The 26,908-nt window shown below is 55.2% G+C and overlaps 11 protein-coding genes across 11 annotated transcripts; 6 read left to right on the top strand and 5 right to left on the bottom strand.

Annotated features, from left to right (window-relative positions):
* Positions 1-1,414: 1,414 nt before the first annotated feature.
* On the bottom strand, positions 1,415-2,254 carry LMXM_32_0640 (conserved hypothetical protein; the record flags this gene model as incomplete). Its single annotated transcript, XM_003878264.1, has 1 exon — positions 1,415-2,254. One exon carries the CDS (start codon positions 2,252-2,254, stop codon positions 1,415-1,417), a length of 840 nt encoding a protein of 279 aa, XP_003878313.1.
* An 856-nt stretch (positions 2,255-3,110) lies between these two features.
* On the bottom strand, positions 3,111-4,583 carry LMXM_32_0630 (conserved hypothetical protein; the record flags this gene model as incomplete). Its single annotated transcript, XM_003878263.1, has 1 exon — positions 3,111-4,583. The coding sequence occupies one exon, from the start codon at positions 4,581-4,583 to the stop codon at positions 3,111-3,113; it is 1,473 nt and encodes a 490-aa protein (XP_003878312.1).
* Positions 4,584-5,640: 1,057 nt separating this feature from the next.
* On the bottom strand, positions 5,641-6,549 carry LMXM_32_0620 (conserved hypothetical protein; the record flags this gene model as incomplete). The annotated part of the gene is made up of 1 exon (XM_003878262.1): positions 5,641-6,549. One exon carries the CDS (start codon positions 6,547-6,549, stop codon positions 5,641-5,643), a length of 909 nt encoding a protein of 302 aa, XP_003878311.1.
* Positions 6,550-7,499: 950 nt separating this feature from the next.
* LMXM_32_0610 (conserved hypothetical protein) lies at positions 7,500-7,877 on the bottom strand (the record flags this gene model as incomplete). The annotated part of the gene is made up of 1 exon (XM_003878261.1): positions 7,500-7,877. The coding sequence occupies one exon, from the start codon at positions 7,875-7,877 to the stop codon at positions 7,500-7,502; it is 378 nt and encodes a 125-aa protein (XP_003878310.1).
* A 427-nt stretch (positions 7,878-8,304) lies between these two features.
* On the bottom strand, positions 8,305-9,588 carry LMXM_32_0605 (conserved hypothetical protein; the record flags this gene model as incomplete). The annotated part of the gene is made up of 1 exon (XM_003878260.1): positions 8,305-9,588. One exon carries the CDS (start codon positions 9,586-9,588, stop codon positions 8,305-8,307), a length of 1,284 nt encoding a protein of 427 aa, XP_003878309.1.
* A 2,806-nt stretch (positions 9,589-12,394) lies between these two features.
* LMXM_32_0600 (conserved hypothetical protein) lies at positions 12,395-12,967 on the top strand (the record flags this gene model as incomplete). The annotated part of the gene is made up of 1 exon (XM_003878259.1): positions 12,395-12,967. One exon carries the CDS (start codon positions 12,395-12,397, stop codon positions 12,965-12,967), a length of 573 nt encoding a protein of 190 aa, XP_003878308.1.
* A 495-nt stretch (positions 12,968-13,462) lies between these two features.
* LMXM_32_0590 (conserved hypothetical protein) lies at positions 13,463-16,090 on the top strand (the record flags this gene model as incomplete). The annotated part of the gene is made up of 1 exon (XM_003878258.1): positions 13,463-16,090. One exon carries the CDS (start codon positions 13,463-13,465, stop codon positions 16,088-16,090), a length of 2,628 nt encoding a protein of 875 aa, XP_003878307.1.
* Positions 16,091-17,478: 1,388 nt separating this feature from the next.
* Positions 17,479-19,509, top strand: LMXM_32_0585 (conserved hypothetical protein; the record flags this gene model as incomplete). Its single annotated transcript, XM_003878257.1, has 1 exon — positions 17,479-19,509. The coding sequence occupies one exon, from the start codon at positions 17,479-17,481 to the stop codon at positions 19,507-19,509; it is 2,031 nt and encodes a 676-aa protein (XP_003878306.1).
* Positions 19,510-20,467: 958 nt separating this feature from the next.
* Positions 20,468-21,610, top strand: LMXM_32_0580 (conserved hypothetical protein; the record flags this gene model as incomplete). The annotated part of the gene is made up of 1 exon (XM_003878256.1): positions 20,468-21,610. The coding sequence occupies one exon, from the start codon at positions 20,468-20,470 to the stop codon at positions 21,608-21,610; it is 1,143 nt and encodes a 380-aa protein (XP_003878305.1).
* An 863-nt stretch (positions 21,611-22,473) lies between these two features.
* LMXM_32_0570 (conserved hypothetical protein) lies at positions 22,474-24,213 on the top strand (the record flags this gene model as incomplete). The annotated part of the gene is made up of 1 exon (XM_003878255.1): positions 22,474-24,213. One exon carries the CDS (start codon positions 22,474-22,476, stop codon positions 24,211-24,213), a length of 1,740 nt encoding a protein of 579 aa, XP_003878304.1.
* Positions 24,214-26,117: 1,904 nt separating this feature from the next.
* On the top strand, positions 26,118-26,552 carry LMXM_32_0565 (conserved hypothetical protein; the record flags this gene model as incomplete). The annotated part of the gene is made up of 1 exon (XM_003878254.1): positions 26,118-26,552. One exon carries the CDS (start codon positions 26,118-26,120, stop codon positions 26,550-26,552), a length of 435 nt encoding a protein of 144 aa, XP_003878303.1.
* Positions 26,553-26,908: the final 356 nt, after the last annotated feature.

Below are 26,908 nucleotides of genomic sequence, written 5' to 3'. Positions count from 1 at the left end.
TGCCTTTCTCACGATCTACCGCTGCTGTTGCGTAGCTTCTATGCCCCCTCCTCCTGCTTGGATGTTCTGCCTACCTCTCTCTCTTACACCCACACACACGCAGCGGCCCAGCGTCTGAAGATGGGAGAGGAGATGATGATGAACCGCCTTGGGGGGAGGGGGGGGGAAGGGACGAGGGAAAAAAAGGGGGCCGACAGGAACAAACAAACGAAGCCTTCGTCCCACCGCTTGCGCTCCGGCGTTTACCTCCGCCTTGTTCGACCTCTCTCACCCGCCACACGCAAGCCTGGGCAAGGAGGGAGGAGGGAGGGGGGAGGGTGTAATACCAAGAGAGAGACTAAGGGGCTACGCACAAGGACAACCGGAGAAGACTCTCTTGTGGCCTCCTGTCTTTCTCAGTCGTGTGGTTTGGTGTTGACGGTGCTCGTACTTGGACCCTTCTCACGCTACTGCTGTATATAGGACATTCATGTTCACATACATGCCAGTCAGTCAGTCAGTGTGTGTGTGTGTTTACATGGAGGAATGCATGCACACATGAGGGGGATCGTTATCGTATGGATAACGCCGCGGATGCATCAAAGAAGAAAAACAAAGCACAAGGTCGGAGAGTCAAGGGGGATAGATGCAAGAAATGGTGAAGGGGCAAGGCGAGGGAGAGAGAGGGAGGGGAGGGAGGTTGGGAGGCGTAAGTCGAAAACAAAAAGCGCAGTCATGTGATTGGCCCTGGTTGCGCATTCCTCACGTCGATAGTTCCGCTTCTGGCGGCAGCAACGTGTGAGAGAGGAACACACACTGAGCACTAGGATACCAAAATCAATGGGCACAGGCAGTCGAGCGTGCACGAGTCCCACGACGCAACGCCACGCAAACGCGCGCTTCAGCTGACAGCATTAGGCTGTGCACAAAACGCACGCACGAATTCTCGTCTGTGCTGTTGCCGTTGTGGACACGTGCATTCTTCTTTTTTCTACCCCGTTGTGTGGGCCCCAGAGCACGTCTGCGCAGAAAACAATGCGGAAAACATCGTCCAGAAAACGTTACATCCGATGGAAGACGTGTTGCACACGCACACCGTACCTCGCATCCCGACGAGAATGAGAGACAAGGGATGGAGAAAGGGGAGAAACGATGCGCTCACGAACAAGAGAGAGAGCATGGAAAATGCCGCTGCTCTGCCGCCGCCTCCGTCTCACCGCCACCTTCTTCGGGGCATCCACGAGACGAAAGACGCAGATGGCAAGGGAGGAAGACAACACAAGGATAATGATCGTGCGTACTGTACCGTGTCGGCATCAACCCCCCTCCCCTTTTTTTACACACCTGTCTCGAGGAACACAGCTATGGTGGGGAGAGAGGCGAGGGATGGGGGGGGGGAGCTGCATCATATCAGTGTGTGACGCTCCGGCCACCCTCACTCCCTGGCGAGTATCTCAGCAAAGTCACGGTAGTATGCTCGATTCGTTTCTGGGTCGAGCATGGCCATCCACATATCGTCCACTTCTTCACTCGAGAAGCATTCATCGCCTTCCATCATGGCAGCGCGGAGCTCCACCATTTCCAGGTAGCCCTTCTGATCTTTATCCAGTGCCTCAAAGGCTCGAAGCAGTGTGACCTCCTCCTCCCGCACGCACACTGACGGAACGAAGTTGGCAAGACGCTCTGCAGAGAGGCGTACAGGGCCGTCGTCGCTGGCGGACGTTATTGCGGCGAGATTCTCGGCCGCAAACGCATGAAGAGTCGGTCCACCTAACGTTCCTGTCATAATTGCATCCACTAGAACGTGCCCCAGCTTGCGACGGTTGACAAACCCGGTCGACGGACCGTCATCCTCGACGAGCTCCACGATTGAGGCCGCTTGCTGATTGGACACATTTAGACCCAAGGCCCGCGCGAGGTACCCTACTTGCAGCGTGGGAAACAACTGCTCAGTCGGCAGGCTTAACGAAGGTGACGGCGAGGCAACAGAAGCGCTCCTCGTCGAGCTCCCTGCGACTTCTGTCCCCAGCAGGGTGGACGAATTCATAGCGCATATGACCTGTGCGAGCTCTTCAAACTGCTTGTGGCACTTGGCACGTCTGTTTGCCGAACGCTGCTTCCCACCCAAGTACGCGATGGGCTCGGGTAGCGCGGCTGCGGCGGCGTCCGCAGCAGCGAAGTGATTTCCGTTTTTCTTCCACGACAGTACGCCTGTGGTCGAGCGACGGCCTTTGGAGCCCTTCACAGAGCTTTGAGTCTTTGTGGAGACGGACATCGCGTTCGTGACGAGTTGGCTCAGGCAGGTGTGACAAAGAAAAAGACCACTTGGCGCAGAGAAATCGTAGCTCCGTACAACCTTCCTCCCCTTCCTGTCGTCGTTCTCACTCGACACAGAGTAGCAGCGGAGGAAAAGGACCAGATGATTCACTGGATGGCGGCGGTGTTGGGAGGAGAAGGCAATGGAAAGCAGAAAACAGGGCAGCGTGGAACAGAAGAGAGGTGCAGGAGCATGGAATGGTGCGGATAGGCAAGGAGTACGTGGATGAGCGGTGCATATAAAGGAAGCGGGACAGCCACGACTGTCACGTGTGTTCTCAATGTGCATTCAGTATGGCACACACACACACGCACAACCGCGGACAAACTTTTTTAAAGCAGCGCTCACTCTTGCGCTGCAGTCGTTCCTCTGGCGCGAGCCCTGCGTGGCTTCCCTCTCTATCTCTGCTTGTCTTGAGTTCGGTCGTATGTCTGGATGCAAGCAGGGTAGAAAAAAAAGGAAGAGGGTGCAGGCATGGGTATGCATATATGTATACATATGTATGTGTGTGTGTTGGGGGCGAGGGGCGGGGGAGGGAGATGGAGGGAGCTATGTGGCACCTACATGAAACCCGCAGCTATTCCTTTCGTGCGTGTATGTCTCACCCGTGTGTCTCTTGAGTCTCACAGAATCTACAGTTGAGTAAAATCAGTCCCTGTGGTCGTCCATGACCTGCAAGAGAGCAGGTAGACACACATAGTGCGGAGCGGTGTGCATACATAATTCTGCAGTTGCATTATGGGAGGCAGCCGCTCAAGGGGTCCCCCTCTCTTCTGCCCCTTCCCGTGCGTACACGTTTCCACGTCGAATGGCGTCACAGGATGAACATCTTCACCAGAAGCTTCGAGGTTCGCGCACAGGGCGATGCATACTGCTCACGCAACAACGGCGAGCCACCATAGATGACCTCCGCGAGGCAGTACACGGCCGCAGTGGTGAAGGAAAAGCATGTGATGCTGTCGCGAGCGGTCAGCGGCGCTGCTTGCTTCGTTGACAGTCCCCCACTTCCGGCAGCACTGGGGGCGCTGCCGCCGTCCAATGTAAGACAGAAGACGAAGATGTCCCTGAGCTGCTCTCGTGAAATCAGCGGGAGTAAGTGCTGCTGTCGAACACTCTCCACAAAGGCGTCAATGCTCATGCGGGCATCTTCGGTGCGGCATGTAGGAAGGCACCGCACCGCATGCCGAAAGCATCGCTTCAGCCGCGGCGTGAATTGCTGGGCAACCCTTTGCACTCCCGCATCTCTGCTGTACGTTGCTACAATGTCGGCAAAGGGCGGTAGCGAGGAACAGACACCTGTTGCTGTCTTCGGGAAATCTGACGCGGCTAGTGGGTCCGGTACTCCTGCTGGTGGGGATGGAGCACTTGCGTCAAAGCAAGCAGCCCTGCCGTCAATCAAGAGGGTGCGAGCGGCTTTTCGACGGCGAATGCAGCGCTCCACGGTGGGCAAGAAGTGTTCCGAGAGGTAGGCACAGAAGGCCTCGGACGCAGCAGCGCCTTTGTGTCCGTTGTGGACGGCGGCGCGAAAAATGACGTAAAGCACGTGTGGGAACTCCGCCTTCGTAATTGCTCGGAGCCGTTCATGTACAAACAAGTCCCTCCGCGCGGTAGCCGGCTGGAAAAGAGAGTCGCCGTCGGAGACACGCGGAAGCAGCAAAGTGCTGCCGTGGCGCCGGTCTGTGCGTTCGCGTCCACTAGCGGTAGGCAAGTCGCGCAGGGCCGTCATCCACAGCAACTCTGGAAGGAGAGGACGACGCCTGCGATCGAGAGCGGCGTCACGTACCATTGTGGTGAACTGAGGCAGGTGCATTGCCGGATACAGCAGTTCCGTGTCCGTTACATGCGACGCTGCGTAGAAGTCAAACACTTGCTCCACACGAGGAAGCAGACACCGTATTGCATCTCTGGCAGTGAACCCGTCGCCATCTGCTGCGTCCCTAGCAGCTGAGCACTGTGTGGACAGTACGGAAGGATACGTTGATTTGGATGTGCCTGGTGACCGAGGTGAAGCACCCTCACCAGCTGAGTTGTTTGCGGCTCTGGTAATTGAAGCACACATCAGCTGCTCGCTGGAAAAGTCGGCTGTTTCCTCAGCCCCCTGGAGCTCTCCGGTGCGGATCGCTCGCTCGCATGCTCGAGTGAGAGTCCGTTTGTCCGAATCCAGACGATCCATGTGGGCTACCGAGTCCTCTTTGCAGGTGACGAGAAACTGCTTTGCCTCGTTGAGCTGACGTTGCACCTCCGCACGCATGCGATCCAGCTCGGTTTCCAGTACCTCTGTCAGCATTGTCACCTGCCTTCGGAGATCGCTCGCCTCATCCTGCAACTGCGTAATGCGGGCCTCTGTGGACATCTAGCGATCCACAGGCCTTTAGCGCAGATGTGAATGTGGGGAACTGAAAGAAAACATACAGAAGACAGGCGCACGATGGCATCGATAACGTCTGTGATAAGCGCGTTAGTGGGGAAAGGAACAGAAAATGAGAGTCCACGTCTAATCTAGAAGCTGGGGAAGGAGTAAGATATGTCCTCGCCTGTGTCGCACCTTTTGTCCACATCGGAGAAAAAAGCGCTCCGAAGCTCGAGAAGAGCGGTATTGTGGTACTCACTGGGACGTGAGAGAGCTGCAACATATGGGAGAGTTTCCAAAAGAGGGCATCCATGTCAAGAGAGGAAAGTGGCGCGAGAAGTTGAAAGAAAATGCTTCCAGTTGGAGAGCCCAGCCGCATCAGCATCACTGAGTGACCCTTCTCTATGCACCCTTGACCTCGACGGAGGTATTTAGAAGCCTAGTATATCCTGACAGCACGGTGACCAGTGAAATCGTCCTCCGCATAAGCCCTTACCGCCCTCCCATCAATGAATGAGTTCAGCGACACCTCGTCAGCTGGCCTACCCATGACGCTCAGAATGGGCCACTGTCGCGCTCCTTTTTTGTTTGTTTCCGTTGCGGCTTGCTTTCACTTTGCGTTTTGTATGAAGGTGGTGCACATTCTTGGGTAGCACGAGCTCATACAACAGGGCAAATCGAACGCCTGATGTCACCATCGAAGAAAAACAACTACATCGAACGAAGAAACCCTCACACACACGCAGACACCCACACATGCCCGAAACGCCACACAAAAAGCTCACAAAAGAGAGTGTTGTGTTGGACAGAAAAGCACAAGGAAAGCCTGACTGGGATCGCTCATGCACGTAGCCGCAACCGGGAGTCGTTGGAGGTAGCGCTCATATTTGCCTCCTCTTTCTTAGCGTCGAAACTGAAGGGTGAAACAACATGTTCAGAGGGGGTGCATAGCGACAGTAAGCCAGAGTAGCTCATGTACCCCTGAAAGACACCTTTAAGAAAACATGATCTCGCCGCTGTACATCTCTTTGCCCTCTACAGTTGGTCCCTCACGCCGAGCCTTGGTTTGTTTCATAACGTGCTGCAAAACGCCATTCTGAAGAATGCCAATCCGCAAGGACATGAGTTTGATCTCGGCCTGTACCTTGACGACCGCTTCCTTCACCTGAATGAGTGGAGTCGTATCAGATATCTTGGCCTGCCTTTCCGCAATATCGCGCTTCGTCTGGTCCAGAAGTTCACTGATCTGGTTCAGCTCCGCTGTCATCTGCTGCACGGTTTGCTGCGCCACGTTAGCTGAATCACGCGAGGTGTTGAGCTCACGCAACTTCACGCGGTAATCCTCCACCTGATCAGAAAACTGCTGTGCCAGCGTTTGTTCCCGCTTTTGTATCCGGTCGCGTGACTTATCCATATCACCAGCAAGGCGCTCGAGCATCTGCTTGACATCGGGGTACATGTTCTCTACAGCTTTGAGCAAAACCGTGGCGCTCTCGATACGCGAGCGCCAGTCATCCAGGGAGGATTGGCGCACCTGAAGCAGCGGGGCAACACGCTCTACCTCCATCTTCCACTCTTCGACATCTACCTTGGGCGTTGGAGGACGATCTGCGTCACTTTTGGCGGCTCGATTCCCACTAACAGCGCGCACATAAACCTCGTCGTCGTCGTCGCTGTCTATGACGACGTTATCCTCAATCTCGTCCTCACCCTGCTCGTCCTCGGCGTCTGCGACGGTGGCCAGCTCATCGTAACGCTCTACCTGCCCGTAATCAATCGGCTGAAAACCGTAGCCAGTGCTAGAGAGCGCTGCATTCACAAGAGCAGAGAGAACAGCCAAAACTGCCTCGCCGCTGCCCTGCTTAAGGCGGGTTGGTGCAATGTTTGCGATTGCGATGTTCATCGAGCGCAGCTCTGCCAAGATCGTCGTTGACGAGGCGTTCGGGTCATCAAATTGCCCGGGAGCATCAAACTGGTGACCACACAGCTTCATGAGCCACACGCACAAGGAGGTAAAGTAGTAAAACTGGGCGTTCGGGTTGTCTATTGATGAAGGACCTGAAAAGTAGTAAGGGTTAAGAGGGCTAAACGGTGGCTTGAAGCTGCGGCAAAAACTGGTTTCGTAGTTGAGCATTCGCAGCTTGTCGATGATGTCACTCATGGTTCTGTCATCCACGCCGAGCGCGTTTGTTGGCCCAGTTGCATCCTCCACAGGCTGCTTCTTGGGGATGGTTGCTTCCTCGGGCATTGCTACAGGGGGAAAAAGATCCCTTAAGCGTGATATGCAAACCGTCAACTAAGCGACCAAACTGCGCAAATCAGTGGAGATACAAGGTGCAGGGAAGAGAGTAGAGCTGAAACAACAAAGAACATTCTTTGCCAGGCCTCTGCATTACTGACACAACAAGCGCATCACGAATGCGGCTTTTAGCGACGCAGCGTAAGAGATGCGGTAATCACAAAGAACAGGATTGCGCAACGTACTATCTGTATATTTTTCATGGTGTTCCAAGTGCTGTAGAAAAAAAAATGCCACTTGCATGCATACTAGGAAGCGCAAGCACTGCGTACATCGTACTTGACCTGAAGCTATGGTGCACTGCACACACAGTCACTTTTTCTGTTGTATTTACTCTGCTTCGCGCAAAACACACAAAAAGCTAGTATACATGGACGGACATTTCTGAGGCTACATAGAGAACAAACTACAAAACTGCGTCCGTTGATTTATAGTGAGTTTTCAATAAAAGTCACGCTACCAAACCGCGCTGAACCTCCTTTTGATTTTTCTTTTCATAGCGAAGGAAGAAATGGTAAAAGAAACTCATCACCCCATCTCGACTACACCGGTGCTTACTCGCCATCTTGGTACTTGGAGAAGAAAAACTTGTAGTTTGACATAAAATCCTGCTGCAGGGAGCCTCCCTGAGAATTGGAAGCCTGAGACGATATAAGCGTCCAGCCGCCCTCTTCCTCGAGCGCGTCCAGCAAACAAACAATCACGCGCGACACACCCTCGGAGTCGCAGAACTGGTTGTCCAATTTAATCCGCCAGTGATCAGGATTCGACACGTACTCGAACTTTGGCTGGTTACTGCGGATGCTGCGAGTGGAAGTTGTCGAGTCAGGAAGCACCTCGTTGAGTCGTTCAATCGTGCTCTCTTGCACTGGCCCGAGAATCTGAATCTCGGGACAGTTGAAAGACATGTTGACGATCATATTGTGCGACATTGTGAAAGTGATGGGCTTGTGGACTTTGATATAATCCTTTGGAGATGCAGCGATTTGTTTGCTTTTTTTGGCGGGGCGGAGGGGGAGAAGGGTGATCGCAATGAGTGTGCTTCGTGGTTTCGACGCAATCACATCAAGAAAAAGGCGGGGAGCGTAAGCGGGAGAAAAGTGGGGAAGAGCCCTCTCAAGAAAACTCACGAACCTCAGGTTCAAGCGCTCTGTAGGTGGTTGTCAGCAACACAGCGTAAAACATGACTGATCGAAAAAGTGATAGCGCCGATATTGCTGTCATTCCCTTTTCGATTCTCTTCTAGTGCAATTCTTGGCATTTATAAGAAACACGAGAAGTGGTGAGTTGTGCTTAACCAAAGCATTCAGTTGCTCGTTGCGTATAAGGGTGGTTTCCAATACGTTGCGCGGCGATTGCTTATGATGTAAAAAACTGCAACGTTTTCACCCACGATGAGCAACTTCCACGCAGTATGTCAACTATGATGCGCTCATTATCGCTCTGTGCAGCACCATTTCTGATTAAGGTAGCCACCTGCAATGCCTCCTCCCATCGGCTCTGAGAAATTAGTGTGCTCGCGAGTCGGTCGAGATTGGTTATGCTGTTCACGAGTGATGGCACCACCGCGGTTTTCGACGATGAAGCCAACATTGAAATAGAAGATGGGAAAATGGGTATTTTCAAATCGTAATCAGCGCAAAAGGCAGATACCAACTTTTGCAAGTTCCTGTCCTTCACCAAAGCGGCGTTCTCACAGACAACAGATCCGAAGCGAACAAGATCTTCCTTTGTCCAAGTTGCATCAGACGATACAAGCAGGCGGCAAGCTGTTTCGAAAAGCCTTACAGATACTGCAGTGGAGCCGAACGAGCACAGCACTTTTAGACAATTCATGGTAAGACTGCAGTCGTTTGTTGCTATGGCGCAATGAAGAAGTGAGCGGACCAGTGACGGTGATGTGCGAAATCCCAGATCATACTGGCTTTTCTCGATTACGTTCTTGTACGCTTGTCCGTCGTGTACAAGTCGAGCAATTCTGTACTCGTAGAGCTTCCTTTTCGTTTCGTCATCGACAAGCTGCTCTAGGTCGTGTAGGATTCTCACCGCTTCTTTCCAGTCCCGCTTTGAAGGATATGCGCGAGCGACAGCAGAAACAAATCCACAGTACGTTGTCCTTTCCTCCTCCGGTAGAAAAGCTGGATTTGATGCCATTTGGTGGGAATCGTTTTGCTCCCTTGTACTTAGCAGTGAGGCATTACTTAGAGCAAGACTTTTTTCTCTCGGTGCAGCGTCGTGCCGAAGTTGAAGAAAGTCTGCTAGTTTCAGTGTCTGTTGCCAAAGCCCTCTGGCTACAAGGCATTGACCCAAAACTTCACTCAGTTCACATGCAACTCCGCTTTCTTTGTTGAGCTCGAGGAGTTTAACGGCCGTCTGCCACTGGCCGTGATTTACGAGAGCCTTCAGAATAAGCGCTGTTGTCGGCACAGCTTCAGCGTCGAAAATTGATGCCCATCGTTTGAGCTCATTTGTGTTCCCTGCGTGCTGGGAAAAAAGCAGCCCGATTCTTTGTGAGTGCTCAATATCTAATGGAGAGCCACACTCCAGCAGAGCACGCCTGAAATGCTCTAGTGCATTTTCCCATGTGGCTGCTAGCAGGTGCGAGGATGATGTCAGAGAGCTACCAGTAGTACTAAGAAACATGTGCCTTGAAGCGGTTCGCACTCTTCTGCACACTCTACATCAAAACGACCAAGTTTGTGTTTTTCGATGGAAGCATGTAACCGATCGGGAACAAAACGAAAGGAGAAAGGATAATAGGAAAAAGTTCAATATAGCGCAGCAGAGCTGTGGGGACTGCTGCACATGTATTTGCGTATACCGCGGTGGGGGTCTAGCCAGCGTACGTGCGCCTTTCGCCATGGCACGCAAAAGAGGAAGGTTGAGAACTTCAGGGAGAGTTTTCATGGAGCGCAATGCGAGCCAATACCTGCTTCCCGATGGACTTGAATAATGCGGATTTGGCAAGCAGCGCCGAAACGATGCGCGATTTTATAGTCACTATAACGCCTGAGCAGATGTCGTTATTGACTACGGTTTTGCCATAAGCCTCCCCTGAGCAGCAGTCTCTCTTTCTCTCTTTTGTGCGCCGTGCCACTGCAGACGAGAGAGCAATCGTGCAATTTTCCAGTTTTCCCTGACTCAGGGGACCCGTCAACTAGGACCTTGCCCGTGTGCTTCGCTAAATAGTCTGCCATTCACACAGCGCTTTGGGTGGGTGGGGGATGTGTAAAAGGATGTACCTGTATGGTTCCTTGCCACGTTCTGCAGAAGGTGTCGCTGCATGTTGTTTCGAATACAAGACTCGGGGGGGAGTTGGAAGAGGTAGAACCACAGCTGTATGCTCCCTTGTAGTGCGCTCCATTGATTCAGCAAGTAACTCCCCTCCGGCACTTTTCAAAGTAAAAGGGAAATGGGAATACGAGCATAAGCTGCAAAACTGTCATTGTACCCCGATCCATTCTGGTGTCCAAAACAGAACCGAACATGCAAGGGCAGCCCAAGTCAGTGACCTGCACGCTCTCGTGTGTTCCTCACCCTCCACTGTGATGCCACTGAACCTCCCCAGATCATACTGAAGACAGGAAAGCCTTATGTCTGCAGTAACCCCCCAGATGCAGGGCGCACCTGAGCAACAACCATTGTTTTCAGTCCTCGAAACAGATCACGGCAAATCGCGCAAAAATTTAAGCAAACAACTTTCATTGACTCATCCTAGGTTACATTAGCACGCAAACAACGGGATCAGTGTATTTTTGCTGTTGCCTGAGAGATTTTCCCCAGCTGTTTCCAACGCACCGCCAGCATCACGCGAAACGAACCCCCTCTCGTTCACTGTTTTCTCATGCAAACCACCCGTAGTCTTTTTTCTTCTTGTAGGCCCACCATGCAGAACTTCTGTGCTTTTTGCTGTTTTTGCCCGAGTTAACTTGTAAAATGCTTCACATCTCATCTTGTTGTTACAGCTGCAGTTCAATAGTCTTTCTTTCCACGTAACTTTTGCTCATGCTCCATTCTATTTCCAGCTTGCATAGGAGTCTTCTTAGCTGTGTGTATCAACCCGCATTCTGCACAGAAGTACTCAAAATATAGTGCCGACGTTGAGCTCAGCGGTAACCCTGACCTTCATCGACTATCGTTTTTGCCTCATGAAGAGGAAAAACAATGAATACTGTGGCGTCATTAAGACAACCGGTTAGGCTAGTATGGCACCATGAATGAAATATCGAAAAAGATATCTATAATGTGAACACTAATTGCATACAAACACGGCTTAAGATGCAATCAAGTTTTCGCCGTGACGCCTTCGTCTTTCCTAATAAGCTCATGGACCCTGATGACGACGGTGTGTGTGTATGTGGGCAAACCTCTCGGTGCGTGGCAGCTCAGGGCCGAGTGCACGCACACCGACTCTCTCCCTGGATGGAAGCGACGCAACCCCCCAGCTATCCCTGCCAACTGCCGCGCCACCCCTGGTGGTGACAGGGCCAGGTGCCTGCGACGTGGGGAGGGGTGGGAGCGATGTGTCGCTGCTGGTGTCGGATGGCAGGCCGTGGACGACGTTGCGTCTGAGCGACCTGCGAGGCCACCGTGGTGGTGGTGAGGGCTTGAGGCGGAGGCGGTGCTGAGATGACTGTGTGGACGCATTGCTGTACCGCGTGTGCGCCGCTGCTTCGCTGGGCGGGATGGGGCCTGTGACGTGCTGGGGCGGTGTGGAGCTGGGACTCGTGTTGGATGGCAGAGAGCGGGCACATTATGAAGGGGAAATCCATGTGCTCCAGAAGTGATCTACCATTTGGTAATAGGAGAAGTGCCAGTTTGCAAGCAGATGACTGGTACGTGATATCGTAAAGGATAACAGTGTGTGATAGTTGACGGTGGTGTTTTGCACGGATATTAAAACTGCTGTTCACCTGTACCGCCATCCAACCAACTGTGAAAACTGTCATAAAGGAAGGATCGTACTTTTTTGTATGTGGTACAACAATACTGTTTTTCTGGGTTTCTGTAAGCAAGCATCAATGCCAAATATACGTAAAGAGGTCATTCTTCTGCGTGATCTGGCACTGCTACACTACTGGACCGAAGACAGCGCTTAGCGCTCATGTGGTAGTGGCCAGTGCCGAGTGAGATGTTTTTGAAGTAGAACAAGGTAACAGGGCACACGAATGTGTTTGCTCTCTTTGGTTATCGATCGAGCGGTCATGGGAAACGGCAACGTAAACGCTGTTGTCGGTTTTCGCATCTCTGCTTTTTAAAGCAGCTCACAGTTTTCAGTGTGTATAGCCGCTTGTTGCGCCCATCTCAAGTTATACTTCAAGATGATTTCGTTTTCGATATCCACTTTTTTCTTTCTTCCTTGTCGCTTTATTTACACTCTGCGGTCTCTTTACAGTGCGAGCTGCTCACGTAGCTTTATTTTTCGTCGCGCTTAGTAGCAGGCGTCGAAATGCGCTACACAACTAGGCTTCTGGATCAGACTACGGGCCCGCACAAAGCATACAAGTACACGTACATGCCCGACCCGCGCAAACTCGCACCTATCGAAACATCAATGCGATCCGAGGTACTTCCGGTTGTGATTCGCCCACCGACATCGTACGTGCCAAATCATGAAGTGTTTTTAGAAAAGGCCGATGTCCATCGTCTAGCGCCAACAAGCGATTTCAAAGCAACATTCAAAGACTGGAACGACTTGATGACGTGCAGCAAGCGCGAGCTTCGCACGCGCGGCGTACCACTTCTCACGCGCCGTGCTATCCGCGCTGCAGTGCTTGCTTTTCAAAACGGTAATCCTCCTGAGCGCTTCGACACGAAGGAGGAATGGCTGTACTACAAACAATTCAAGACAAAAGACTATAGCTACCGTGTAGTGCCAGAGTTGCCAGAAAAGTACCGCCCTCATCAGAACGGCATCGATCAGGCTCCGGTTCCTAACTATAGTGAAATCAACCAGATGCCGCAATGGGCCGTAGAGGAAGAGAAGCGCCTTGCTGGGAAAAGCAGCGCGGCAAGCAAGTAGCTGTCTTTACATGATTGCCCTCTTTCTTTTCAGTGACTTGAGAGCTAGAGAGTAACACAGGATAAAGAGCAACAAAGACACTGTTTAGTCTCCTTTTTTTCCTGCATCGAAAGCTAGGCGTGAGGCAGCGTGAAAACTACTGTGTTTCTCGCTGATTGTGGATGATGTTGCGCAGCAGCGGAGAGTACCCGTATCTGTCGTCTGTGAGAGTCAGTTTTGTGTCTGCTTTTGCAGACTCTGTTTCTGAGCACCTGTGCAAGTGTCAAACTCGTCGCACTGTGATTCAAACATGAAATGGAACCTCTATCCGCGCCCATGTAACTCTCCTGTCTCTTTCTTTCCGCCGCCGTTTGACAGAATTACTGCTTATTTTTCTGTCAACCATTAGGAGGACATACTGCTTCTCTTATTGAAGCTTCCGAAGGCCGGTTAGAGGACTGTTGTGACTTTTCATAGAAATACCGACGTGAAGCAAAAGGAGACGTATTCGCGAAAATGCGGTCCCCAAATGAGAGTGTCGCTTACGAAAGCGACAGCGACGTTTCTGAGATGGACCCCGAATCGGATGTTCTAGCACCAGTGCAGCGTCGTATCGAGCAGCAGCTGCGTAAACACTTGCAGGAACTGTCGGAGCAGATCCATGAGACGAACAGTGAGCTATCAGGTGTAGAAAAAGAGCGCGAAAGCTGCGGCGTGGACCTCTACAACGCCCAGCAGCATCTGGCAACGCTGCAAAAAACCCTGGAGGGATTCCACGAAAAACGTGCTGCAATTCAACAGCAACATGAAGACAAGCTGCGTGCGCGCGAGGAGCTGTCTTCTGCGGCAGAGAGCGCACAGAAGAAAGTTGATGATATGCAGAAACAGTACACCCGCTATCACAACGAGCTGGCTAAGCTGACGGAGACGCTGATGAAGGTGGAGCGGTTCAATCAGGAGTTGAAGGATGAGGTAGAGCTCGAGCGTCGCGCCGCCCACAAGACCGAGGATGATATCACGAACTTGGAAAAGGCAAAACTGCGACAAGATTTACTCATCCTCTCCATGCAGAAGCGCATCGAGACGCTAGAGAACGAGAGTGCGCAGCTAGATGAGCAGATAGGCAGCCAACGTGAGGAAACCAAGCGCGCACGCGAGACATTGGCCGATGCCGCGTCGGAGATGGAGGCCATTGTTATGGAGAAGAAGCAACTCGTTCAGCAGTGGCGAAGCTCTCTTATTGGCATGCAGCGACGACAGGATGCGGTGCGGAAGACGGAAGAGGCGCTCCAGCAGCAGAAGAATGAACTGCTTGTGCTCGAGAACGAGATTACTGGCTACCGTAACGACATTCGCACGTCGCAGGCAGAGAACGCCAAGCTTACTGCGTTCATGTCCCGCATTGACAACGAAATCATCATCTTGGAAAGGCAGATGGACGGACTTCTCTTGAAGAAGGATGAGGCCGCTAAAGCCTATGCACTTTTGGAACAGAGCATTGCCAGCTCAGTCGAGGAGCGCAAGGCCGTCGAGCAGAAAATGAAACTCAAGGCAGCTGAGCTATCGGAGGTGGAAAAGCAGATTGCGAAGCACGCCAAAGCCATCGTTGAAATGGAGAACGAAATGTTGGTGCATCTGAGCAGGGAATCTACGTTGAAGCAGGAGAGCAAAGGGGCACTGCAGGAAATTCGAAAGATCAAGGAATCGATCCGCGCAAAGGAGCAAAAGGTGACTCAGATGGAGAACGAGCTGGCGCGAATCCGTGTGGATACACTGCAGTCGAAAGCCTACAACGAAACGCTTGCAACCACTCTAGCGGACCTCGAGAAGGAGCTGCAGTCACGTAGTGTGATGATAGAAAAGATGCAGGTCGACATCCGCCGTCGCAACAACGAGATCGATCGCAAGCAAAATCAGCTTGACCAGCTCAATCACCAGTACGAGCAGATTCTAGCAGCGCACAACGATTTACAGGGCGACCATGTCGGACCTCTCGAGGCGACAATCAACAGCCTTTCCAGAGCCATTGGCACGAAGTCTAGCGAGAACGAAGCACTGCAGCAGGAGTGGATCCGGTTGCAGACCGAGTTGGTTAACTACAAGAATACCATGAACGAAATCAACGAAGCCATCCTCGATGCTCAGGCAAGGGCGACCATCCTGGCACAGAAGAAGGATCGCCTTCTCGCCAACATCAGCGAAGGAAAGCAGCAGGTTGCGAATTTGCAGAGCAAATCGAACGCCATGCATCTAGAAATGAAGCGGGTAAACACACTGCTGAGCCAAAACAACGGTGCGCAGCAGAGCGCCTCTGACGACGTGTTTCTCCTGGAAAACGACTTAGTTCGACGACTCGAGGAGAAGAAGCGTGAAGCAATTCAGCTTGAGAAGAAGGTGGAGGACATGCGTCAGAGCAAGTCTGACATCGTCGAGCAAATCCTCTCGTGTGAGCGGGACATCATGTTCTGGGAGCGGAAGCTGCAGGTTGCGCGAGAGACAGAGATGGCGCTGGACCCTACAATTGGGTGCGCCGAGATGGAGAAGATGAAGAAGGAGATCACGTTCATGGAGCAGCGCATGTCGCAGCTGCAGCGCGAGCAGAAGTTCCTCATCGAGGAGATGCAGAAGATGATTGACCACCGCGATATCATTCGGACCAAAGGCAAGGCAATCCAGATAGCGTCTCAGAAGAACAAGAACGGCGTGACTAGGCTCGCTGTGGAGAGAGAGAACATGCGCCTCTTCAAGGAGCTGAGTGCAAAGCGGCAAGAGTCGCGCAGGAAGGAAAAGCTAGTCAAAGAGAGCATGGCAGAGATGGATCGCATCGCAGCTGACGTGGACCGCACCCAGCACGAGATACAGAACCTAGACGCCCAGATCGAGGATTTGCAGGGTCAAATCGCCGCAGCTAAGAAAGAGCGCGATCGCGCTGAGGACGAGAAGCGACTGCGGCAGAACAACCTTCAACGGCTGCGGGATGGTGAGGCAGGCATGTACCGACTCTTGTGCTACCCGGAGGAGTCTGAGGCAGAGGCGGCGCGGCTGGATGAGGGCCGCCGGGCGGTTGTGAGTATCATGGAGGAGCTATCGGCGCAGTTCCCAGACCTTGCTCCGTCCTTGCAGGATCTCATGTCAAGCGTCTAACAGCGCCGCACGTCGACGAGGAGAGTTCGAACAAGAGGTGAGATACTGCGGTTGCCGAGGTGGCGTTTCAGCCACCACGCCGAGGGTTTGTCGGCCACAGTCGTTTGCGTTCTTCAGGGGGCGAAGGGAAGGACTCGTCGCTCGCATGCCTCGCAAGACACATGCGAGTACAGACACGCAGAAAGTGTTGCTCTTCCAGCTACCGCTTATGCAGCCTTTATTCTCCTGATTTTTTTTTTCGTTTGACGTTGTTGTTACTATAGACGGTCTCTGTCGTGCTCTTCACGACCTCCGCAGACCTTCGCACTTTGTGCTTTTTTTTTACCTGTCTTGTTTTGGGGACACATGTATAGCAACGCCTCTGCACTCGCCTTTACCTGGAGGACTAATGTTCATAGGCATTTCTGTTCTCTGAATGCATGCTTTCATCTATCCTCTCTTCTTGTCTTCATGCGGGGGTGAGGGAGGGGAGGGGACACAAACAGAAGCGAACGCAAATGTGGAGCTTATCAGGCGATGAGGCGACAAGGGCACGGAGGACACGATGGAACGGATTGGGTGGCAGAAATACGCCTTTGTCGATGTGCTCGCGGCCACCCACCCCCTCCCCACTCCTCTCACAGGTGAGGCGACTGGCGAGTCGAGAACTCGGACCCCTACTCCCTGTTCTCCTTGCATGGGGTCAGCGTGCAGCGCTCTCTACGTGGTGCTTGCATCTTTTCACGTGAGTCTGGGCTTACGCGTTTCTCTGGTACTATGTGTGCCTTTTGGTGGGGCTATTCATATGTGCCAAAGTGTGTGCGTGCGTTGGCACACATAGGGATGGTGGACTGTTTCACGCACTCGCGAGGGTGTCGAGGCATCGTATGTAATGTTCACGCTCACGTTCGCCGTCTTTCTCTCCGTTGCATTTCTCAACTCCCTTGCACGTTCCACATAGCCCACTCCCCTCCCACAGACTCCGGAAAAGAAAGGCTAGCTGCTCACCGTCTTAGATGGTTTCTCACTCACTGGCCCATCTGGCCTCTCCCATCTCTTCCCTACAGCGCTGCAAGCTTCTCCTGGCCGGACTCTCTTCAGCGCCGATCGGGAGGGTGGGCGGAACAGCGGTAGCAGGGGGATAGCACGGGAGCTGACGCTCAAGGACGATCAAATACCAAGTTTGGCCACTCAGCACGTGCGCTGATCGAAGAGGTGACAGCGCCGCGCCACGTAACGCACACTACCGTGCTTGATTGTTGTCACATACCGCTTCTATTCTTTTTGGAGTTTTTCCTTCAAAGTTTCCGGAGCTTCTCCCCCTGTTCGAGGGCAAAGGAGGACAAGTCAGCGGCACGCCCCCTTTGAGGCGGTGACCGTGCGTGCGTGCCTCTTTCTGTGTGCGAAGAATGCTCAATGGAGTCAACGATGTCTTGACGCCATGGACTGCCCCACGAATCCTCCAAATCATGGAGGCCACCTCCGCGTCTCGCAACGCGAGTGGCTGCGCTCCTCGCGGTGGAATAGCCACTGATGATGCGGCGGATATGGAAAGCCTTCTGCGGCTCGCAAACCAGCTGCCAGACGTCGCGGGACGCGTGATGGCAGCACCGCTGTTTGCGCAACGACCGCTCGTTGAGTCGCAGAATGGTGGCTCAACGTCTCTCACCACGGCGGCACCTGGCGCGTCATCCGATGGGGCATCATCGATGTCCATAACATATGAGGATGCACAGTACATGTGTACCACCGCCTTGGCGGTGCGCCGGAGCCTGTGGAAGGCGAAGGCATCGAACGGCGGTGAACCGACGACTGATCCGAAGGCTTATTGCTCGCTTCCCCGAACCGAGCCTCAAACAATGACAGCGGAGCTGGAGGAGGTGGGGTTTGCGGCAGAGTTCTCAGGGCCCTGCATTCGCGGCTCCTTTCCGGACGCTGCCGCGGCGCTACGTCACGTTCTTCCTGAGGTTGACGGTGGGTTCACATCGGACCGTGATGGGGTGCATGTTCAGGGTGCGAGCAAGCATGGTGCAGCTGACTTATTTCAAGGTGCTCTACGCTTTGTTTTGAGACCGCCTTCTGTGTCGCACGCAGCCCCTCTGGTGGAGAGCGCCTCCTCACCGAGTGCGATCCAGAGTGGGGCTTCAGCTACCTCACACCGCCTGCATCTTGTCCAACCGTCGCCTTCAGCGGGATCGGCAGCACCGCAGTCGCTCGTGCTGGATACTATTCCATCTCCCTCGTTGCTGCCGATCGAGGCTCGCGGTCCGCCAGGTCACCGTATGTTCGATGGGGGCTGCGTTGCGTACACCTTTTCCGCGGACGAGAGGGAGGAGTTGCTGGCCTCCTTGTGCGCCGAACCACCTCCACTTCAAGTGTTCAGCAGGGAGGAAGTAGAGAGGCGCTGTCGCCTGGGGAGTCTGACCTATCGCCAGGCCTCCGCACCACAGTCTGCCGGGTCAGGGGCAGCCGCTGCAGCCACCGCGCATTTTCCTCGCGGCGAGCTCCCACAGTCCGCCAACCGAGGGCTACCTGGTAGTGGCGTCAACGATGACGATGGCTGGAGCACCTCCTCTGGGTGGAGCAGTCGTAGCAGCACCGAGCCGCGCAGCGACATGCACAGTGACAAGGCAAAAGAGGAGGCGTCACAAGACATTGAAAGGGTCGATGAAGCCAACACCGAGGCAAGACCAGGGAGCCGCGCGGTTGCCTCTGTCGTGGATGGGCCCACCTCTGAGGTCGCATCGGCGACTCATCCGCCCGGCACTCCCGGAACCACTCGCACTTGGGTCGACGATGATGACGATCTGGTGCTCGAGAATGGCCACATCACCATACGGAAGAAGAGGATGCGGCCTGCTAAGAATCTGTCAGCTGCTCTTTCCTTACCGAGAGTTGTGAGTAGTCCTCTGGTGAATCCGTCACTGACGATGACTGTGGTGAATGCGACACCCGCTGACGAGAAGCACTTCGCTTCCTCTGCAACCGATGGCGCTGATTACGTGGACGCGGCGGGTGGCGGCTCCACAGCGGACACCACCCCGCATGGAAGGAAGCGAGTCGCCGGCGCGAAGCGCAGTCGCGGCTCGATGTCAGCCTCCGCCCCAGCAGACGACTGCGCAACCGCCACGTCGGCGGAGCCACCCGAAAAGGCAACAACAGCTGAGATGGCGAAAGACCTGAAGCGCCGCGGCGCTCCGACAGAAACGTTGGATGAAGTCTCGAGGACGTCGACACCCATCAGCACGAAGCGCGTGGTGGCCTTGTCACAGGAAGAGATGGTGGGGTTTATTGAGGGACTGCGCGTGTCCGATACGCTTCGACGTGCATTGTTAATTGGCGTGGTTGCACCAGCAGTAATCGCGGCGGCCCTGGGGAATAGCTCAGATGCGGTGGGCGATGTGAAGAGTGAGATGGATGGGTGCGATGAGGCGCAGTAGATTGTGATCTTTCGGGTGCAGACGCAGGGGTGTGCATGTTTGTGCGAGTGCGTTCTGTTCGCTTTCTGCCGTCTTCCTGCCTTTACCGCGTCCTCACCTTTTTCTTCCTTTGCCCTTTGTAGTAGCTCCGCTCTTGTTTTGATGGAGCTAGTCGCCACACTCACCTCGAGATCTTCGCTTCTGCCTCTCGTTGCTCCCTTGTTGCCGTCGCTGGCTTCGTGGTCGACAATGAGGGCTGCTGCTGCCGATGCGGTTGCACCGCCTTGCGGTGTGTGGCAACGCCCGACAGTGTGCCACCGACTGCTGCATTAGCTTCTATTACCTGTTCCGCTGGCTCTGTGCAGCCGACGGACGTGTTTTTGCATAAAGAAGATATCGGTTGGGACAAAGTTCGTCTACCGTCATCCAAGCGTGGAGTTTGTGCGCTGCTTTCGTCTTCCTCTCTTCGGTTCATCATCTGGGGCGGTGACGGAGCATGTGTGGGGTGGAGGAGTTGTTGCTGGTGTCCGCAGCTAGGCTGCAAGATCACCAGTACGCTGCACTTCTCGCGCACCGTGGCGAGCAGGCCTGTTCTTCTCCTTGCGGCCTGTCTGTCTGTCAGTGTAGGCGACTATGTGCCCCTCTCCGCCGCACCCTTTGCATCTCCCCTTCTCTTTCGGCCTCCCTTCCTCCTTTCTCAACGCCTCCCCTTCTACACGCTCGCACACGCGCACACGCCTAAGTTTATGCGCCTCGTCCCTCCGAGGTGCCGTCTTTGCTTTGTCCGCTCCCCGCTCTTGGCGTCTCGCTCTGTCTCTCTATCTCTGTGTGCGTGTGTGTGGGGATCACTGCCCTGCAGGCTTTGCGCTGTTTTAGAAGGTTCCCTCTCTCCTTTTCTTGACGGCGCGCCATGAGCAACAGTGTTTGGGCTCTGGCCGTTGCATCCGCCTCACCTACGGATTTTCCGTCTGGGGATGCGATGGAACAGATGATATGTCGCAGCCTTGAAGATAACGCGTATAGCATGCAGGGATTTTGGCTCTGGCAGTCCAATTTTATTCAACTGCGCCGCCGCCGTGAGCAGTGTCGACGCCGGCCTCGCAATGACGCTGCGTCGCCGACAGAGGAGGGCAGCGGGGAGAGCGCTTCGACCCGCAGTCAAACCGAGGCAGCTTCGCTGCAACGCGCTGATGAAATTCGCGAGTACGTCTCTGCTGTTCTCCACGCCACCGGGTACCCCTACCGATCAGCCTCCACTGCCGATGACGCACGGGAAGATGCTGACGACTCTTCTCCGCCCACAGTGACCGATGCCGAGACGTCTGTAACCAGTGCTGGCCTCACATCGGCTTCGCTTTCTCCAGGCGTCACAGACCCCGCTGGGGTGTCCGGTGAGCCGCCACGGAAGGCCAGCCGCGGTGAAAGGACTGACGTGACTGCACGTATCCCTGCGGCGCCGACTAGCGCACTCGCAAAGCTTGTGGCCAAAGCCAGGGCCCAGCATCGCGATCTCGTCGAGGACGCTCCCGTGGTAGTCGTGACTGTGCCTTCGAGGAGGGCCCCGCCAGACGAGCCGGGGAGCCAGCCTGCCATAGGGCGGAAACGGATTCAATTTGCTGATGAGCCTCCTCTGGCGAACGACCCACAGCTGTTGCGTGGTCGCCACGTCCGCAGCGACAACCACGGCAGTGATGAAGACGATAGTTTTATGATTCAACTTCCAGGCCACATGGGGCCGCAAGCGTCATCGGACGCCGGCGAGAGTAGTGGACACAATGTTGACGCCGTGGCAGGCGTTGCCGGGGGCGCCGATGCGGTTGCTGCCAAGCACCCATCACAGATGACTCGAGCAGAGTTTCTGAGCCAGTTCAAGCGAGCGCCGCGTCGTGGCGAGGTAGGGCAAACTGCGGAGGAGATCGCAGCTGCAGAGAAACTGGGCTATGTCATGTCCGGCTCCCGCTCCGTGGCATCTCGCATGTATGTGGATCGCATCCAGCGGCAGTTGCATGAGCACGAGGCGGCGAAGCTGCAGCAACAGTTCCGCAAGGTCGAAGATGAGCGCATGGACGACCAACTGGTGCTTGAACTTGCACAGTTCATCAACAGTAAGAAGAAAAGCTGAGCTGGCGCAGTCCTGCCAGACACCCAGTTGCTTACTCGAAGAGGCGGAAAGGGGTCTACGAAGGGCAGTGTCACCCCCCTCCTCCTCCTTCCCTCGAGGTGTCTAGGGTGTCTTTGTCGGCTAACGTTTGAAAGCTCCGTGTCACTTGGATACTCTCAGAAGGGCCGCTCAGCGCTTGTGGCGTGTCGTGCAACCTCTGCCTGACTTGATATGTTTTAGAGAAGAAGCGCGCCGAACAGGGGGGGAGCACACAGAAAGCGATGCAAAGCAGGAAAGCACAGGACGGCGCTATTGCATGAGAGGGGAAGGAAGGGTGGGGCCGAATACTCGGAAGGGGACTGACCAGATTGCAATTCAGATGAGGCCTCGATAGTGTGTGGTGGCACTGCGCATCCTCCACTGCCCTGCACCTTGTAGGAGTAGAATGGAGATAGGTTTCTGTTGTTCTTTCCATGCGCTCGGCCCTCTCTACTCCTTCCACTCGCGCGTGTCCATGGGTCGGAAAAGCATTCTGTGCACGCATGCCCCTGTTGTGCTTCGACTGCTCTTCTCTGCCAGCGTACCCGGCATCTGCACAGTCGCAGAGGGACCGTTCAGGAACCCACCAAAAGAACTGCAGCACAGGTGTTGGCAAAAGGGAAACAAAGTGCAAGACGTCAACAGGTGCTGCTGCTGCTGCTCTCTTCCCCTATTCAGGTGTCCTTTCAGTCTCTCTCTTGGCCTTTCACATGGATCTGCCCCTCTCCCTCCCTTTCGATGAGTACACACACACACGATGTCAGCACACAGACACAGACCCGCATACAAAGTCGAGACAGTCTCTCTCAAGGCAACGAAAGGACCGAGGCTCTTTGGCCAGTACAATGCCGTGCAACTTGAGCGACGCACCTTCGCTCAGTGTGGCCACGTTGCCACACAAAGCTGTCGTGATGGGGTTCGGGTCGAAGCTCATCATTGGTCGATATCCCCTTGGGGATGAGGCGACCCCGTCGCCACACAACTCCGTCCTGGTCGATGACGGCCAGATCGTGCGTGCCGTGGCGTTCTTGCACATCCCTGATGGCCCGCTGTGTGTTGTGAGCGCTGGGGACAAGAAGTTTATTAACGTGTACAATGTGTCGTCGTGGAAGCAGAACAACCCTAATGCGCTTCAGAACTCGTCGGACGATGACGATGACGAGGGTGGTATGGACACCGCCGACATCTTGGACGACGAGGCGCGCAGAAAGTCCAAGGCGAACGCGCAGCCGGTGACCTTGAAGAAGCACCAGCTAGCCAAGGCAGAGTACTGGAAGCCGTCGTACCAGTACGGGCCGCACACGAAGCGCATCACCTCGCTGGCCACCTGCTCAGAGGGGACGATTGTGTTTGCCGACAAGTTTGGCGAGGTTTACCGTATTCGCTTGAGCTGGTCGCCGTCGCACACGATCGAGGTGGACGGCGACGCCACGAAGCCGGCTACGTTTCTGCTGCAGCACTTCAGCACTATCTCCACCCTCTACCTCACTGCGCCCGTTCCGCGAATCGAACCGGTGGCGGCCTCCGAGGAGCGCAGCGGTGTGGCATGCCGCCGCCTGTTCACCTGCGACAAGGATCGCCATGCGCGTGTCAGTCGGTTCCCTGAGACATACGTGGTGGAGCAATTTTTGTGGACGCGCAACTCTGTGCAATCAGCCGTCACGTGCGTAGCTGAGATCAGCTACGTGGAGGATGAGGCGGTGTACGACTCCACATACCACCACAACGCAGCCCGCGTCAACAAGCACAACAAGTCGCTTAACGCCCCGTACTCGTACTACGTGACCGGCACGCACGCCGGTGACGTGCACTTCTGGGCTGCCAAGAACAACGTCTCAATAGAGAGCGACAACGAGACGTTTCACCTCATCGGCACCTTCCGTCCTCGCTCCCCGGATGGCCAACCGGAAAACTTCGGCCCTGTCGTGGGGGTGACGGTGCTTACAAGCGTTATGGATCGCTTTGGCCACCCGCTTCACCCGCGCGACTGCCCGCGCGGCGTCCTCGTGGCGTATGAGCAATGCAGTGATGTCTTCTTTGTGCCCATCTACGACAACGTGGGCGCCCACTCTATGCATCCGGCAATGGTGTCTGCGAGCCGCACGTCACTGGACGCCAGGCCGGTGGCCATGGTGGGCAGCAACGAGGCCACCGCGTTTATACTGAAGCGCAACGGCCACGTGTCCTTTATGCACCTGTGCATCGTGGCGCCGCCCGAGAAAGGAATGCCGACGAAGACGTGTAGCTTCAACGCCAACATCCCAGCCGAGGTGCAGGAGCTTCCTGTACGGATGCCATTCCTGGAGGAGCGTATCAAGGCCGTCATGTGCGGGCCTGCCGCCGTCGAGGAGGGTGCACAAACTGCAACAGGGACTGATAGGTTATCTGAGCTGGAGGCGCTCGACTTGTGTGCCTCATGGCGCTACGAGGTCGTGGACCCCCGAACGCGGCGTCGGGACAACAACGAGGTGGACGGCGACGACGGCTCCAACGAAAGTGGCGGCGATGAGGGCGAAGAGACAGGCTCGGCGCCGAAAAAGGGAAACGGCAAGAGGGCGCGAGTGGAGACGGAGCGCGTGCACTGACGCGTGCGTGCGCCGCTGCGTTTGACCCTTATCGTCCCTCTCGATATTTTCTGCCTTTGTGTAACTTCCAGCTGTGCGGACTCAGTTTGCTTGGCTTCGAGCTTTCTCTCGCGCTGCAGTCTGGGTGCCGTCGTTGACGCGCGGCGTGCATCGTAGCTGTGTGCCACTGCTATTTCTCGCTTCTCCGCATCATACACCAGTGCCATCCTGGAACATGCGGCATCTCCTACGTCCGACGAGGTGAGCTGGTGCGGCGCAGGTGCCGGAAACGTGTCGAGGGCACCCCCGAACTGCGGCATGGAGTCATCAGGGGTGCAATGCGATGGGCCTCCTCACGGCATTACGGGATGCCGCGGGGTGAGGCGACTGGGAGGGCGCAGCATGGGGCATGCTGGCAGAGTGCGGGGTCTGGGAGGGCCCTGACCCGGGGCTGGCGGGCTTCCTCTCTGAGCTCATCGGGCATGCGCCCCGACAACCCCCTGTCGACGGCACGACGGACGCCACCGCTTCCGCCCTGGTGCAGGACGCTGGACGCTGCCCGCCCGGATCGGGGCATGCAGTTCAGCCAGGGTGCGTATGGAGCCTATCGCGCCGCACGCATGCGGAGAAGGGGCGAGGGGAGCGCGTGAGGCGCACGGCCCCGATTCGATGGTGGGACGGCTTGTCCTAGACGTCGAGGATGTAGCCGTGCTGCCGCTGGCGCGGGGTGAGCGGCGGCTGTGCATGCGTATGTTTGCTGACCTGCTGCGGGTGTGGAAGGGACGCGTTGAGAAAAGGGCAACCCCAACGAGTTCTCCTGTTATTGTGTGTGTTACCACGTGACGTAGCTTTGTCTCACCTCCCTAGTCGCGCCAGTGGTGCGCAAGCAACTTGGCGATCGATGCCACTCTCGGCAGGTCCTACACCCATCGGCTGCGCTGCGTTACTTCCCAAGCTGTCACTCGCTCGACACTGCACTTCTCAGCCTTTGTTGCTCTTCAGAGCGACAAGAGCCGACAAAGCGCAGGAGGCGCGTGTGTCAGTGCACTTGTGTGCAGTGAAGAGAGCATTGTTTGACTGATAGAAGAGCGTGATAGCCACGCAAGTGTGTGTCTGACGGGATAGCCAAAGGAGAGCGGCGTAGGCGAAGTCGGCACACGAGAGCGAGTCGTGATGCTCTTCTTGTGTGCATTGAGGACGTTGTAGAGGCGCGAAAAGCAGTGGCAGGACGTGGACGTGTCTGCTGCTCAACCACAGAGAGGAAGAGAAGCGGACGAAAGCGTAACCTCGTGTAGGAACAACAAACGAAACCTTACAACGCACAAGAAGAGCAACGCACGCACACGCACACCTTAGGTGGTGGGTGATGTTGGCACAACACGTTCACGCCGGCCGTCCTGAACGCATTCCACGCCGCAGCGCAGATGACGCTTCCGTTTCTTTGCGTATGTGTGTGTGTATCGGGTGATGCGGGGAACTTTGCTCTCTCTCTCCCTCCCTCCCTCCCTCTCCCTTTCCTCTCTCACGGATCGCAGAGGGAAGTGCGCGTGTGCGTTCGTTTTCCCATCAGTTGTACACGAGGAGCAATAAAGGACTTGTGCCCATGCCGCCGCCTCCTCTCTAGCGGATCTGCGCATCTCTTTGGCCTCTTCACCCTTCACCCTCCCTCTTTGCTCTGTGCTCCGTGTCCCTTGTCGCTGCTGCATTCACCTGTCTTCCGTTGGGTCTTTTCCTGGCGGATTGTATTGCCTCCATTGTGGGCAGCGGTCGGCACCCACTTGCTCGCTGCGACACACTCATCGCTTTGCGTTGCGGACCACACGTCACTGCTGGCTGTAGCGCACCCGCCTGTCTGCTACGCCTGAATTTGTTTGCCCTTTGCCTTGCTGAGTAGGTGAGCGTGCTTGCGTGTGTCGCCTCTCAACATGGGTCAATCGTTTGATCTGCTGCGCACGCATGATGAGGTGCCAGATGATGTCAAGGCAGCCATTCCGCCCATTGAGTACACGGCAGCCCCGGAGGAAAGCCGCCCTCACGACCGCGAGCTTTGCGAGGACTGCGGCGAGTACTTTGGGTGGTTCTGCTGGAGTACCAACTGCGACTGGTGCGGTCGCCAGCTGTGCACCCGGTGCTGCCCCAACCATTACCTCCTCAGGGGAAATCCCGGATGCAAAGATTGCACGCGGAAAGCGTTTCGCATCCGCCGGCAGGCGATGCTGGAGGATCACCTCCAGAACGCTGGACTAATACTTCAACGCCCACGTGGTAGAGCGGAGGAGGGCGTGCCTATATCCGCCGCATCCCCTGCTTTGGAGAGCGTCGATGCGCTTTCTCCGTCAAAGGCGCGCACTCCTGCTTAGGAGTGCAAAATATCACAATGGGGGAGGTGTGAGGTGGCTACTCGGTGCGCGTGTTTCGCTTTCCATGCACGTATGCGGGTGAAGTGATGAGTGATGAGGGAAAGGCGCGAAGACGGTGCACACGTGTGCGCGTTTTCTTTCTCCTTCCTGCAACACATCTCTGGGCACCTCTCGCTGTCGCTGTGGGCTCGTGGTCGTGTAAGTCTTGCCGTGGCTCTCGACATGTTCTTGATCTTGGTACTGCGACACGGGGTGCGCCGCATTCGCATGGAGCGAGCAAGACAGAGCGTGGGCATCCCCAACCCTTCTTCAGTTCTAGGCAAAACAGGGCACCCCAACCGCTGTTCGTGAGCACA

This window comes from Leishmania mexicana, chromosome 32 (assembly GCF_000234665.1).
Source record: "Leishmania mexicana MHOM/GT/2001/U1103 complete genome, chromosome 32".
NCBI classification, from domain to species: Eukaryota; Euglenozoa; class Kinetoplastea; order Trypanosomatida; family Trypanosomatidae; genus Leishmania; species Leishmania mexicana.
This window is presented reverse-complemented; position numbering and strand designations above follow the sequence as displayed.